This window comes from Poecilia mexicana, unplaced genomic scaffold (genome assembly GCF_051168715.1).
Source record: "Poecilia mexicana isolate PSO_F unplaced genomic scaffold, ASM5116871v1 scaffold_2, whole genome shotgun sequence".
NCBI lineage: Eukaryota > Metazoa > Chordata > Actinopteri > Cyprinodontiformes > Poeciliidae > Poecilia > Poecilia mexicana.
The window spans coordinates 46,898,226-46,913,755 of record NW_028263371.1 but is presented as its reverse complement, the minus strand read 5'-3'; the positions used below and the strand labels follow the sequence as shown (position 1 = coordinate 46,913,755).

The 15,530-nt window shown below is 37.2% G+C and overlaps 1 protein-coding gene across 1 annotated transcript; it reads left to right on the top strand.

The window, feature by feature from the left end:
- The first annotated feature begins 2,086 nt into the window (after positions 1–2,086).
- Positions 2,087–13,319, top strand: pou1f1 (POU class 1 homeobox 1). The gene is made up of 7 exons (XM_015011375.2): positions 2,087–2,454; positions 4,037–4,198; positions 4,811–4,909; positions 10,577–10,837; positions 10,995–11,159; positions 12,075–12,135; positions 12,233–13,319. Exons 1-7 carry the CDS (start codon positions 2,319–2,321, stop codon positions 12,471–12,473), a joined length of 1,125 nt encoding a protein of 374 aa, XP_014866861.1. The 5' UTR covers positions 2,087–2,318; the 3' UTR covers positions 12,474–13,319.
- Positions 13,320–15,530: the final 2,211 nt, after the last annotated feature.

Below are 15,530 nucleotides of genomic sequence, written 5' to 3'. Positions count from 1 at the left end.
GTTTTGCAGCACATATTTCGCTTCTTGACAATATCTTCTAAAATATTTAGAAGATTTAGAAAACATGGCTTCATATATACTAACATGAGAGCAGAGCAGAACTGCAGCTTTGCAGAGTGGACAGAAGATTTCTTAGTATTTTGTGCAATCAAATGGGGTTATTAGGTTCAATCAGTCCTACAAGCTGGTTTTGAAAGTCCAAACTTGACCTTCATCATTTACGTTAACTCTCATTTTGTAATTGCTTTATGAATTCAATCATAAACTCTACAATATACCTGAGTGCTAAGCACCTACTTTGATGTTCCCATTGATGAAATTTAACGGAACGGGCTTGGAAGAGTTAAAGTACACCTAATGGATAGAGACGTTAATCCCACTGCTTTAAGCAAGTCAAAACGTCAAGATGCTACAGCGAAACTTTCAACATTTTGTCACATTTTGGGGACAAACCTTTGTGTACAATGTAATAGAGCATATCTGTGAAGTGGTGCTAAGGTAAGTCATTGTATTAAAAAATTATATAAAGTAAAAATCTGAAACTTGAGGTGTGCTTTGGTCCCAACCCCTTTATTCAGATACCCCTAAATAACTTGATTGTTATGAATTGTCTTCAGAAATGACATAATTAGTAAAAGAAGGTCTGCCTTTCTGTAATATAATTTCATAATAAATCCAGCTGTTCTGTGAGGTTCTCAGAAGTTTAAGAAAATTATGGAGAAAATTGTTACTTCCCAGTAGCAATTAACATGCAAAACATCTGTTGTGATGACGCTGAATGTGAAAGTAGGCGTTCAAACAATTTTATGCAGAAGTGCTATGTGTATGGCAAAGCACTTTCCATCATCTTCATAAAAATGGCGGTGGCAACGTCATGACAGGGAAGCGGGTCAAAGTTCATTAGAAATTGATGGAGATGAACACAGAATGTTGCTTTTCATCTAATCTGACAGAATTGAGTCGTTTCGCAAAGCAGTAGAGAAAATGCTGCACTTTCCTTCTGTCTGTGCACATAATAAATAAATTACATTGATGTGACAAAAAAATATATATATATATATATATATAAATATATATATATATATATATATATATATATATATATATATATATATATATATATATATATATATATATATATATACATATATATATGTAAATGTTCAGTGTATGAAAACTCTTATGAGGCCATACAAAAAAAGTCTGGTACCTTTTTTTTTAAGAACTAAGAGTTCAGATCTTTCATTCTGAACAATCTTTAAGTGGTCATGCTCTTCCTTTACTGGTTTATGGAGATTATTACCTCACAAACAAAACAAGTTGTAAATGGTGCTCAGGGAACTGAATTCATCTCGAACTCTACTACTACGGGAAGTAGAAATTTCATCCAATGTCATTTTCTAATTTGTATTTCCAAATAAACATTAAGGAACTATAGAATTTTTGCTTTACTTTGCTATTGTTTCTTCACAATCTTGTAATCATGGAGACAGAAAGAGAAGGAGGTAAAGAGGCAGAGGGGAAGAGGAGATCAGGTTTCTCGGCAGCTCTGTACCCTAATCCTGGATTTGGAAACGGGATGAGAAGAACACAGGTAAGTACAAACAACAAGCAATTACAGCACTGACATAGAATTGAAAGGTGGGGGGAGAGCAGCTAGACAGGAAACAGGGAATCTCATAGGTTGTGAGAGGGGTTGGTTAGATGTAGGTGGGATATAAATACCTGCAGTAGAGTAGGGCAGAAAAATGCTGAGGGCATGACAGATGCTGACTTCCATTGATCGACGAAGGTTATAACAGACCAGCAGGGCTGCATTGTTTAGCTCTCATTAGAGGAGACTCACATTTCAGCAGGTGTAATAGTGATTTTAAATCGAACAGGAACCATTTTGGTATTCACCTCGTTTGAGGGTAGGGTTCTGCTTAAAACTTTAAAGAGTTTTGGCGGAGTTGCTGAAAGGAAAAAAAAAGTAACCTCTCCCAGTTTTCTACCCTCATATTCCCCACAAGTGCCTCAAGGGAGACGCATGCTTGACTGAGCCAGAGAAAAAAGGACAAGAAAAGAAGACGATACTCGAGGTGTAAGACAACTAATGCAGCCAGAAAAAGACAGCAGAACAAGAGAGGCCAAAGAAGACGAGACGGAATCTCAAGAAAGAAGGCAAGATGACAGATTTTAGGAATGCAATTTAGAGAAGAAAACGCTAATGGAAGACAAGACCAAATAAAGTGAGTTATTGTGCGTTTAAGAAAAGAAAGCTTTTTAAGAGACAGACATCAGTTAACACTAAGACTGCTAAAGAAAGCCAAAGAAACATGGCATGTCAGGGATTTGGTGCTGACTCCTTCACCCCGCTGGCAGGCGATTCACCCTTACCAATCCTCATGCACCATGGCAGCACCGGTGACTGTTTACCGGCCACGTCCCATGCTCACGGTATGGTTTCTGCAGGTAAATCAAGTCCGCAATGTTCTTCCTACTTGTTATGCGCTGACTTTGAGATGGTACTTCTATTGTTAAGGGTTATTTCTAAATTCTTTTAGCTCAATTGATGTCTTTGTATTTTAAGCTCCTTTAATTTTTTTAGACAACAAAAGCTTACAAAAACGCTTCGCAGCAAAGCTTTTGAAAGCGTAATTAACATGAACCTTAATCCACATTGTGTTGTTGAGATGCTAAATCCCAGCTGTAGCGATGAAGGCCAAGAACAATCACTCTAATCCTTCTCTTCCAGGAAAGATATGAACTTTTGATTTCTTGAGCATCGACATCCCGTCAGGCATATCTAATTAATCATAACTGTTATCATTGGTACATGTTGGGGTAAAGACAATTCCTATAGACCTGAGGTTACATGCCACTTTGTCCATTAAAGCCTATTAAGAAATAATAACAGATAAAATTCTTTATCATAATAAAAGTTTATTGAATTTATTTATAATATTACTTGATTTAATTCTTAAATTATGTATTGGCAGTTTAAGACACACACAAATGTTAAAGTCTAATCAAAACATATTTCTTCCAGTAAATTAAATGAAACTTTGATGCATTTTTTTTTTCAAAATCTGAATTTAATCATGAAAAATGTATCTAATATGTTACTTTGGCCCAGCAATCTGGGGATAATTGTTTCAATCTCCCCGCACTCTTCCTCATGACGGAACATTGTGGAAAAACATTTTAATTGTGATTGAAGTTTCTTCTAAATGCAAAGACTCACAAGAGATGGGATGGGATCATACAGAACATGTTCATGTAACAGATGCAAAAAGGGAACATGTAAAATTAAACACATATGTTTCACAAGTAAGACCAGTCAGAAAGCCATAAGATGGCACCTTATTTATCTTTGTTTTCACTGAAACACATTGCCATTAGTACTTTGTGTTGATCTTAACAATGGCAGTGAGCATTCATTAGTTCCTGGAGTGAGCTAAAAAAAAAAAAAAAACTGCCTGAAGATGAACCATAAATAATTATGCGGTTAGCAAGATCATTTACAACGACATGCAAATCGGAGCTTTTGATAAAAGCCATCATCAAAGCATGTGTCTTGTTTTGTCACCAAATCTGTATTCCTCCCAGCATCATCCCACAGCAGTATAGGCAATGAGTAACAAATCAGTAAAACAGCTCAGAAATCCTTGCAATGCCTATTATTTCTGGAGGAGTGTAAACTGGACAACTTATTAAAACAACTTCCTTCTCTTACCAGACAGTTAGGACAGATGTTATAATTATATACGACTAATAACCCTTTGAATGAAAATGGCTTTAACTTGAATCCAGAAAAACATGAAAAATATCAGTTTTTATGAAGTCACTGTTTGATACATTATTCAGTCTTATTCAACATCATGTGATGTTTTTCTAATTGTCTATCAAAATCTAACATTTCTTTGTGTGTTGTAAATTATCAGACATCAGTGACATGGCGTCATTTAGTGAATGAGCTTCTATATTTAGAACCAGTGTTTTCTGTATGGGAGATAAAAACAGGTTTTGTTTTTTTCTTGGCTTTCTGCATCAGTATCGTCAGGATTGTCCCTGGGTCAGACCTCCAAGAGGTCCCACATGCACCTGTCCACTTCCTCTCTTGGGAACGCCCTCAGTAACGCTCCTCCAAGTTTGCATTACCCAGTCACCCCCTGCCACTACAGCAACCAGCAAGCAACCTATGGCATGATGACAGGTGAGCAAATGAGGTCAAAGAGTTTCAAATTAGTTAGTAAATCAGCAAAAACAGGGAAAAATGTACGCTGTTATTTTATACCAGTTTTATCCAAATGCAAAAATGGCCAATATGCAGTATAACTACTCAGTTAGAGTAGTCATACTGTAAAGAATGCTGTGTACCGATCCGGTACACAGCTAACTCAAATAAGTGTTTTTGTCAGAAGCAACAAATTGTATGACATTAGAAAGTAACTCAGAAAATAATACCATGATGACACCCTTGAGAAGTCTTAGTCTTGACTAACAAGATAATGTTTAATTTGACTGCATTTGTTCAGTGCAGAAAAAAAAAACATATTAGTGGTTCAATTAGTGGCACCCCAACAGTAATTAAAGTTTTTAACAGGTCAATTCACCCCTTTGCCAGTTTGTACCCCAATTTCATACTCAAATCCTAAGATTTCATTTCCTTCCCTTGTACATCAACTTGGAAAACAATAACTTGCTAAACATTTGTCGTATATTGCAATGTTGAAACAGATTTTGATTAACCCAAGTTACATTGAATTCATCCACAACTGTGTTTTATTAGCTCTAATTAGATACTGCGTGCTTCTTTTCCTTGCAGCCCAGGAGATGCTTTCTGCCAGTATATCTCAGACTCGTATCCTGCAGACCTGTGGCGTCCCTCACCCCAACATGGTGAGTGCTGCAAATCCATTACAAGGTAAAGAACAGACCCACACTCTGCACACTCACTCGAACATTCACTCATTCCCTCGCTTGCAGGCTAACTCCATTAAATTAGGCAGGAAATGTGTTTACTTTGTGATTAGTTTCAAGTTTGCTGTCAGATAAAATTAAAGGAGGACTTTATTACCTTTCTTTTGAACAATCTGGTGCTGCAGCTGACCAAAACTGACAAATGTCTTGCTAATTCCTTTTAATCCTCTCAGGAGCTGAGGTATTTAGCCGTCAGCAGGAGCAAAAGTTTCAATGCAGGTTTTAACTCTTTCTATTCCCAGAAACAATGTTTGTTTCATACAATTTCTGAAGAATTTGTTCAGTGGTTTTGATATAAATTTATATACAACTTGTCATAATTTGTTAAACAATAGTTTCATACCCAAAGAAGCCTGTTCCCTGAAAATAATTTACATTCATTGACAATGTTTTCTGTTGCATCTGACATTACTTCCGAAGCTAATGGCTTTAATTATTTGAGGTCTATCTCAGCAACATCCACTGTCTAACTGGAGCAATTTGACAGTATTGATCCATTTATGCTGTCAAAGACTGTGCTTAAAGGACATTAAGATGAAATTAAAGAGGCACACCTTCCACACCACTGGGAGGCAGGAAGACTAATTCGTCACTTCAATGATCTTAGATTTTCTTCTGGCAAGTGAATAAATGGTGAAATCAGGCCACTAAAGATAGGCCTGTGTGCAGATTTTGTTGTCAGCTTTAAAGAAAGGAACAAAATGAAGGTATCTGGATTAGTACATGCCAGCACAAAAAGATATTGATTCACATGAGGAGAAATAAGTGTTACCATTAGGTGGACTGACAGGCCACATCATAAAGAAATATCAGTACGGAATGTAATGAGATGTGAATGAAGCGTTAAAGTGGGATCTTGGTGTGGATAGTCGCCTCTCATGAATCACCAAAATGAGGCTTATTCAATTTGCTCAAAGATATTTATGGCTCAAAAGAGGATATAGAGTTGGTATTGTAACTTGTGAAAAATGTTAGATAAAAAAACAAGACCTTTTTGTGCCTAAGATATGCAAATGTTTTTTTTTATTTTTTTTATTAGCAATAGAAAGATTTCAGCGTGTGTAGCACGAGTTATCATAGAATACTAAGCAGGGTCATTTTTGCTTCTTTTTCTGTTGTTTAGCTGTGCAGTTTTCTTCTGTCTGCGCTGATGAAGATTCAGGCATGCTGTGTGTTTCTGCTTTCAGGAGCAGCAGTATGTAGAACATTGGATTTTCAGTCCAAGATGGCCAGGCATTAGTAAAGAGATAAGACAGTGATGTAATAAAAATGTAAGGTATGTCAAAAGCAATGACAGCAGGTTCAGTGTTACTTTATTTTGATCAGGGGTGACAGCGTTTTTATTTTGATAGCGCTAAATTGACTCAATAGTACAGGGAAAAACAATCAATGGGAAAATGTTGTAATATAAAATCTTCAAAAAAATATCAATATTAAATTATACATGAGACTTAGGACACTTTTTAATTACAGTAATTCATTAAAGTGAATTACCAAGACATGTATGGGTTTAAATTGTTTCATTAGTAGTAATTAAATCAGTTGGCAAAGAATAATACTGACTGGATGTTAAATGCAAGCATAATGGAATATAATTTTTACTATTTCAGATTTTGCTCATGTCAATAAAAGTTTAGTTGGGAACTCAGAGCAGCAGACCAACTGGCATGACATTGAGAGCAAATCATTTCCAAATTCTTTCTGGAGAAAAGATTTTAGCTGTTTTTGTCATTTCAGGTATTTTATATTAAAATTTTGGATTTCAGAAAGGAGCTTCTGCTCCCTTATTCCAATCTTTAAGCCTTTATAGCTCAGGAAAAAAAAGTTCACCACGGTGCACCCAGTTTAGATATTTTCCCTTTTATTTGCAGGGTAGAATTGTAATGCATATTATGCACTTTTTAGTGAACACGCACATGGATCTATGCAGCTGACTTAAGAGCTAAACTTCAGCCTTAAATTATTCATACACCTCGCAGATATGCATTTGAAATAATATACATTAATAAAAAAGTTTTCTCTGGTTGGAAGTATATATGAAAACGTTCTACAGCTATCCCTACAGTGCGCCATCTTGTCAAGTCAAAGGCCTTATTTCATCTTCTGCTGTGGCTGATTGGCAAAACAGAGCTAAAGAAAGAATGAAAGTTAAACCTGACGTAGAGTAAAACCAGTTTTTAGAAGGACAACAAGTAGGTACTGTTAGATAAGGCAGTGGCTATAACAAAACCAAGCCTTATTAAAAAAAGAACTGCTGTGAATATGCATTCAAGTGTAGCTGTTGAAATCCCTATTTTGTGCACTTTTCAATTTTTTTATGCCTTTTGGCTTTGCTTAAGGAAAGAGCAAATCTCTGGCAAAAAGGCTATCAAGAAGCCTTCATACAGCCAGTGAGTCCACTTGTGTAATGGTTGGAGGGCGGTAGGGAGTGACTGCTGCCCGGTACGTCTGCATAGCACACAAACAACCGCTGTGCTCGCTGTAGCATGGCTGTTTCCCCAGGGAACATCAGTGGATGCATTAGGTAGAGCCCAGGAAAGGTCCACTTTCTCTTACCAGCTCAGGGTGGGGGGTGGAAAAAATACCTTAAGGTGTGTTAACTAGAAAAAGTTTTTTTTTTTTTTTTTTTTTTTTTTATTCTCTGGGGTGAACAAGAAAAGTTTCTCCCAAGAAAGAAAAGCACAAAACTTTTAAATATTTTCTTTGAAATTTTATATTGCAGATATGAATAGGAGACAAAAACAATATATTGTCTTTAAAATTTATACGAATAAAAATGTCAGATTTCCTTCTCCCTTTATTTTGATACCTCAGAATAAAATTAATTGTAACTAATTGGCCTCAGAGGGAACTAGTAAATAATTTAATAAGTAGTTGGCACAACTGAGTGGTGCTAATCAGATGAGTGGGAAATAGAAAACCTATCTGCCTCAGAAACCATCCATCCACGAGTGTTGAAATTACCAGGTCATAGTGACATTGATCAGGATTAATGTCGATTTCTCAAAGCTGTCTAATATTCAGGCTGCATGTAACATCATAAATTGTGTGAATAACAGCACAAACAGTACATTTTTGAAAATGTCAGTGATATAAACACGTTTGTCACGGTACAGAAGCACACCTTTGTGAATAGATTATCTATTGCATACATTAGATAACACTTTTTAACAATAATTTTGCAGGCAGGCATTGTAGTGTGATGGCAGCTTGCTGTCCAGGCAATATCCTGTCTCTCCCTGAATAGCTGCAGGGTTAGGCTCCTGTGTCTGAACGGAAAGAATTGATAAAGACTTGGTGGGTGACTGTTTTTTTATGAGGTGTGTCTGCAGTGCCAGCCAGACATTTATCAAAATCAGTCGGATCCGTTTTCAACTTTGCATCGGAACTCTTACTGGATATGAAACAATCGCCATTAATTTTTGATTAAATTATATCAGGATTGTTTTATATATCAAAACTTTCCTGTCGTGGCATGCACCTGAGCGACAGCAAAGAACAGCGCCGATGTGCTTCATAGACTATCTGACTCTGCCTTTCCAGCTCGAATACATTTTCCAATCCTTTGCAATCTAAGATTGTCCTCCACTCATAATAAAGAACACCCAACTGAGTTCAAGTTTACCAAGCTACCTCGACATTTTTGACCTGAAAGCAGGAGCTGGGCAGTTTGAACTTGAACACAGTTGGGTTCCAACAAAACATCCAATTTGGACGACTCCAAACTCAAACCTGCTGAAAATGTATGGTATATTTCCAAGAGCCAAATCTTTGCTAGGATGATAGGAGTAATTGTTACAAGACCGTGCTGATGGTCACAAAGAGTGTGAGATTTCTTTCTAGTTGCTAACAGACAATTAACCATGCATCGCATGCACAACATTCACAAATACTCACACTTTTTATTTCTAAATATCAGTAAAGATATTTATTATATTATCAAGCCAACATGAAAAAAGGGGAACAGAACTACAATAAAATTTGGCCATTTATATGAAAAAAATGGTAGAAAAACTGACTTGGCGCCATGAGCCAACTAACAAGGAAAGGATGACATTTTCATTTTCTCTTGCTGTTGTGTAACAATTTGCATTGTGTCCCCATTTACAAAAGGGGGAACTATTGCATGGCTCACTGTGGGTGTTATAACGTTCAAATGGTCCTGACACGAATAAAAGTTATGCAATTGTTCCAGTAAGAATATTAGTTTGATCACTCAGTGGTTTTATAATTGTCCTCATTCAATTAGAATTATGCATTTCATAGACAATTGGCCATCGTGTTTTTCTCTGATGCTCAAACAAATCATAGCATCTGATTCCTCCCTGCATGACTCTCTGGAAGACGTCTGTCATTAATCTGTCATGCATAATTACCAGCAAGAGCCATCGCCTCCACTCTTAAGTACTTCATTCCAACAGCTATGGTAAGAAATGTTTAATAGAAGCAGTGGATTTTCTTTTTTGTATTTCGTCAGAATGCAGAGTTTTAAAAGATAAGTGCAAGCAGGGAACTCATCTGTGCGTGGTAATCCTGAAGCCAAAGGTGAGTTTTGTTAAATTACCGGTAAACTTCAGCATATTGTGCTAAGTGACAGGGAAAAGAATAGCTATTCAGCAAGTCCCTTAAAAATTGAGATTAATTTAGCACTCATGTCACAGACTACCTTGTTCAGACTCCGCACTCTGTTTTTATCAGTAAATTGAACTGGCTCAGCTGTCACCCAAGTGTGCAGCTTCAAAAAGAGAACCAATTTCGCACAACAAATATCTCCACAAGCGCAGCGGTGGGCACTGATTGTGTGTGTGTGCCTGTCTGTAGATGCAATAATGATAGCTTAAGTCTACATGCTGTTTCACGAAAAGAAGATGAAGAGGGAGGCGCTGATTGGGTTTAAACCTTCTATTCACTAAAGGGTGGAAATTGTCATTATGAGGTGTTTATCTAAGAAACACATTCAATCAAGCTCATAAAACTGCAGTAGTTCTTCTCAGAGGTTTTGCAAAAAGAAACTCAAGTCCTGGCTTCCAATAAAAGACTCTAAAAGATCCACAAACATTTGGAGGACTAAGAATTTTTTAGAGACACTGATAAAAGAAACCCGCTGCACTGTGCAGACTTCAGAACAATAGTGTAAAACCAGCATCATGGAGATCAAGGAACACACCAAATAAAACTGGGACCTTTAGGCCTGCATACAAAATTCTGTGTACGGGTTGTGGGGAGGGAATCATTGAAAACCAGCCTAACAACACTGTCCTTATGGTGAAACAGAGCGGTGGCAGTATCATTCTTAGTGTATGTGCGTGTTCAGCAAAGTTTGCCAGAGTCGATAAAACGAAGTAGATAAATAAATACTAGACATTGCAGATTAATCACAAAGTCCATAGATTACTCATGTTTTAGAATGGCCTAGTTAAAGTTCAGACCTGCTGTTCAAAGACATTTTTTAAACAGACTGAGAATCAGATATTTTTGCAAAAAAGAATGAACAAGAACTCAGAGGTGGCTTGTGGCTTAACTTTCAGAAGCTTTCTGCCAGTCTTTGGGCGTCTCTAAGTGTCACACCTTCACTACATCATCTCTTTCTGTCATACTTTCCTCTCTGCAGGCTCGCTGACTCCTTGCATATATAAGTTTCCAGACCACGGACTCAGTAGCAGCTCTTGTGCTCTGAGCCACGGTTTTTCCTCGCTGCCGTCGACACTCCTTTCAGCCGACGAGGTCTCCGGGGGGCCCGGCGGAGAAGTGAAAGGTGACGCACAGCGGAAAGGGATGCGGGAGCAGGAAGAAGCCCCCCCTATGGACTCCCCGCAGATACGAGAACTGGAAATGTTTGCTAATGACTTCAAAATACGCCGGATCAAACTGGGTGAGTACAACCTACAGCAACCTGCTATGTCTTCATCTAAATTTTGCTTTGTTTTGTTCTGCTCTGTATTTTTTTTTTTTTCCGGCAATCATCTTGCTTCCCCACTGCTGGCTGCATTCTGTGAGGCATTGCTATTTCTATTTTATTTTGACCCCAGGCTACACTCAGACTAATGTAGGCGAGGCTCTTGCCGCAGTACACGGCTCAGAGTTCAGCCAGACCACGATCTGCCGCTTTGAAAATTTGCAGCTGAGCTTTAAGAACGCCTGCAAACTCAAGGCCATTCTGGCAAAATGGCTCGACGAGGCTGAGCTGGCTGGTGGTGAGTCACATGAATCCACTCCATCATCCCCCATGCAGTGTTTATTTACAGTAGGTGTCATCTTTATCCAGTAACATTAAACCTGCACCTTTGATTTGTTGCCATAGTATTTTATATAAGTGGTATTACTAGGATGGGGTGCTAAAAATGTACGTTCTTGCTCCATTTTTACCAGTGTACTGTTTTTTTTTTTTTTTTCTGAAGATGAACGAAAAGACATCATCTGAAATAGAAGCTTAGTTTTCATCTGAGAAAAGGGATTATGCAACATCTCAAAAGTGTGATGTCTAAAAAATATATATACACAGTACCTGGCAAAAGTCTTCACACCCCTCAAACCTTCGTTTATGTTGTCATGTTGTGGCAAATATGCTTAATATGAGAAGCAGCAAAACAATTTAAAACATTGTGCTGAAAACTTTCTATGGCAAGAACATTATTAGGATTTTTAAAGATTTTTCTTGTTAAAATCTCAGAGTATCATTTGAATGTAAATGCTAAGAGATAAACCAAAACAGTGTGTTCTGAAACAGTATGTAAGTGTCTAAATATGTTCATAGATAAATCAGGTTTGAAAAAGTGAAACATAAAAGAAATCTTACATATATCTTCAAAATTTTATCTTTGGGTTAATGTAATTACAGACATAAATGCAACATTTCTGCTGTTGGTTGATTTCACGAGTCATTTATTTACTTTGCAGAATTTTAAAAAAGAGAATATCTGCTGCTATTTGAGAGAGCTAAGTCAATTCATGTTTAATTAATTAAGGCTAATTCAGTCAAAATGAGAAGCGACAAAATTAATTAGGAAATTTATGTGAACAAAGCTGTGCTTGAATTTTGTAGCATTTGAATGTTTTTTTTTTCAATCCCTCATAAGCTTCAATGACAAAACACTCTGACTTCCTTGTAGCGTTGTACAACGATAAAACTGGAATGAATGAGCGAAAGAGGAAAAGGAGAACAACCATCAGGTATACTTTGTGAGGATGAAAAGTGTAAAACCATCCAGTTCACTCAGTGTTTAAGGATTTTTGCTTTCTGCTTTTTGTTCCCTGTTTGATTCTGCAGCCTGGGAGCTAAGGAGGCCCTGGAGCGAAGCTTTGTGGAAAAAACTAAGCCATCCTCTCAGGAAATAGCCCGGATAGCCAAAGGGCTCCATCTGGAGAAGGAGGTGGTCAGAGTCTGGTTTTGCAACAGACGCCAAAGAGAGAAACGTGTCAAAACGAGCCTGAGCCTGAGCTCCTGTTTGACCAAAATCAGTCCAAACTGTCTCACACAAATAAGTAAAACCCAAAGACCACTGACGTAAACTGAAGCACTAAAGTGGCTTCTGAGCTAATGCGACGGAGGCTCTTTCATGACCACAACTTTTCAGGCAGATCCAAGAGTAATAAATTCAGTAACATGCAGCAATGGAGAAGCGAAAAACCTTTGTAAAAAAAAAAAAAAAAAAAAAAAAAAAAGAATCCCCTGTGTTTCTTGTATTAATTATTAATGTATCAAAATTTTGGTAACACTTTATTTGACGGGGTGTGCATAAGACTGACATGACACTGTCATAAACATGACATAACACCTGTCATGAACATGAACGAGTCTTTATGAATATTTGACTGTTGTCATGAAGTGTCATTCGGTAAATAATGACACTTTTAATGCAAAGTTGCTCTAAAAGTTGCATTGAAAGTCCATTAAAAGTGCCAACTTTGCATTAAATTATCATAATTTACAAAATCATGCAAAGTTGGCACTTTTAATGAATGATATTCACACATTTTAACAGATGGCATCAAGTCTGAGTTTTTAGAAGTGTTTTTTTATTTTATTTTTTCAGCTTTACTGAGTTAAAGCTTTTGAGAACCAACTTTAATTGGTACAGCAGCAACTCTTTTCAGGTATGCCTCCAGCGGCTTTGCACACCTGAGGACTGATTTTTTATTTTTATTTTTTCAGTTGAAGTTCATTTGAATTGATCCACAGTAAAAGCTCATCACCCATTGTGATTTTCTCTGAAGGCACCATCAGCTGAGTGCCTTCCTGAAAGCTTTAATCTACAACACTGTCCTTCAACTTGTGCTTATTTGTTCCAAGGAAAAGTGAAAAAAATATATAAATCCCTTTTTTTCATATTTATGTTCTTCATTCAAATGTTTTTGTTTTGCTCTCTCTTAATCAAACTACTTGAAAAAATGTTGAATTTCCTCTAGCTGAAGTTAAAACCAACTCTATAATATATATTTCAATTTTGACAACAACCTATTTATTTGAAAACTAATATATTGCGTCATCATGTTTTGCTGCAATTTGTTTATTTGATGGACAATTTAGAGTTAAATATCAAGCTTTTAGACGGTATAGAGCTTTTCAGTCTGTTATTTCTGTGATGTTTTGCTTTGTGTTGCTTTGACGTGTCATACAATGGGAATCACCGGCCGGCGCTGACCCTGACCCCGTTGGACTGACTGCTGTCTAAACAGAAAGCGAGAGGACTCTGACGGTTTGGACCTTGTGTTACTGCAACTGCAACTTACATCAAGAGCCAGAAACTGCTGTCTGGAACAGCTTGAAATTGATTTATGAGATCGATATATATGTTACATAAAACATCAGCAAGACTTATAGACAGTTTCTTTATTCTCGCCAAAGATGTCCAGTACTCGTCTGGTAAAATGATCCGGTTGTCCGAGTTGTGGACACTTGAATGTACTCTAGGTTCAAACGGTGAGTTGAGTTTTTTAAATATGTCACCTGTGCCAAGTCTTGTTTGTACAGCTCTAATATCAAATCAATGCACACATTAGGGAGACGGAGTGGGGATTCATAAATAAAACCAGCCAACGCTTTAATTCAGGAACAAACTGTTTCCGTTGTGACTTATGTTGGGTTATGCAACTCGAGTGCTGCCAGGGGAGTTAAATGCGGCGGGGTTATGGACGGCCAGTGCAATTCTTAGAGTGTGAAAAATGAAAGACAAGTTATGCCTTAAAGAGACTTGGTGAAAAGCTTCTTTGGCAAGAGTGAAAGTGCCTTTGTGTTAGTGATGCTGGCTGTAAGGGTAGTGTTGCAAATGTATAAGTTAGTCTTTGGGTCTCTTTTAACTTTCTATACATGTGTGATTGAAAGTTAGTTAAAATGCAGGAAATTTCAAAGCAAAACTCGGCAAATTATTGACGGTATCACCTGCTTTCTGTCATACCATGTAAATACCTAATGCTATTGTAAAGGAAACACATCATAGTTGTCATATATATTGTTTAAGCAACAAAATACTGTTTTCACTAAAGAATGCATGTCATTTCTTGTCAGTGCAAACCATTCCGGTGTCTTTATTTGCTGTTTTTCAGAGTTGTCTGTAAATAAGCTCTAAAAGTCAAGTTACTCTGTGGCTGTGCAGTCATGATCAAAACCTTTAAGACAAATGTAGTTGTTCCAGATTTATGGATTCAGTTTTGCTTAATCATTTTTTCTTTCAATGTTATATGTTTACCGTACACAGAAGTGGATAATAAACATTTTGTCAGTTCTAAAGGTTTTTACTAAGTAATACATAAAGTTTATACAAAGCATTGCATAAGGTTCTAAGTGGGATTGGGATCTGAATAACGCCCTGGCATTGCAATTTGTCTATTTGACCTTGAACCACTCAGTTGTCCCTTTTTCCCTGGAACATGCTCCACCACCATGCTGGGGAAAACACTGTTCATCACCACTTTGCTCCTGGACGATGTTTTGATATCGGCCCTCGGTCATAGCAGTGTTTTAGGGCAAAATTGTGAGCCTGCTCCCTTAGAGGAGAGACAATCCCCAGACTAGAATGCGGTCAGGTACTTCACACAGCGTGGCACAAGATTCATGGTGAAGTTCATAGTTTTCATCTCTGCAGTCCATTTCACAGATGTTACAAGTCGCCTAAAGGATTTTTTTCCCCCTGCAGAAAACAAAAAATTTAACCAGTCCTGGTGTTCATTTTGTGTAATATTATTTTCTTCTTGATGTTTCCTTTGGGTTGAAGTTGCACCATTGAGGTCCTGATCCCAGCCCACCCAAAGGTTTGATCTTGAACAATCACCACACTGCAGAAGAAACGATCACTCACTCGAATCCGTTTTGCAATAATAACAGTTGCTCAACTTTCTTGGTTTGCTCTCTGCATTGCAAATAAGGGTTTTGGAATTACTGTAATTCATTCACTTGCTAAATAATTGCATTTCACCCTATCTCTCCCCAATTACATTGCTTGCTAATGAATCTTTAAGCTGTCATATTTTGCTTTGTAACAGCACCATATGATGGAAATATTGGTAAAAGTTGCCATATATACAGAAATGAGCCAAAATCATTGGCTTGTCAGCATACTTCTAAAAAA

Excerpts from the sequence above, each read along its gene's own strand:
- pou1f1 (XM_015011375.2), top strand. The coding sequence starts at position 2,319 with ATGGCATGTCAGGGATTTGGTGCTGACTCCTTCACCCCGCTGGCAGGC. Across the intron at positions 2,455-4,036 it reads TCACGGTATGGTTTCTGCAG|TATCGTCAGGATTGTCCCTG; the intron begins GTAAATCAAGTC and ends TTTCTGCATCAG. Across the intron at positions 12,136-12,232 it reads AAAAGGAGAACAACCATCAG|CCTGGGAGCTAAGGAGGCCC; the intron begins GTATACTTTGTG and ends TTGATTCTGCAG.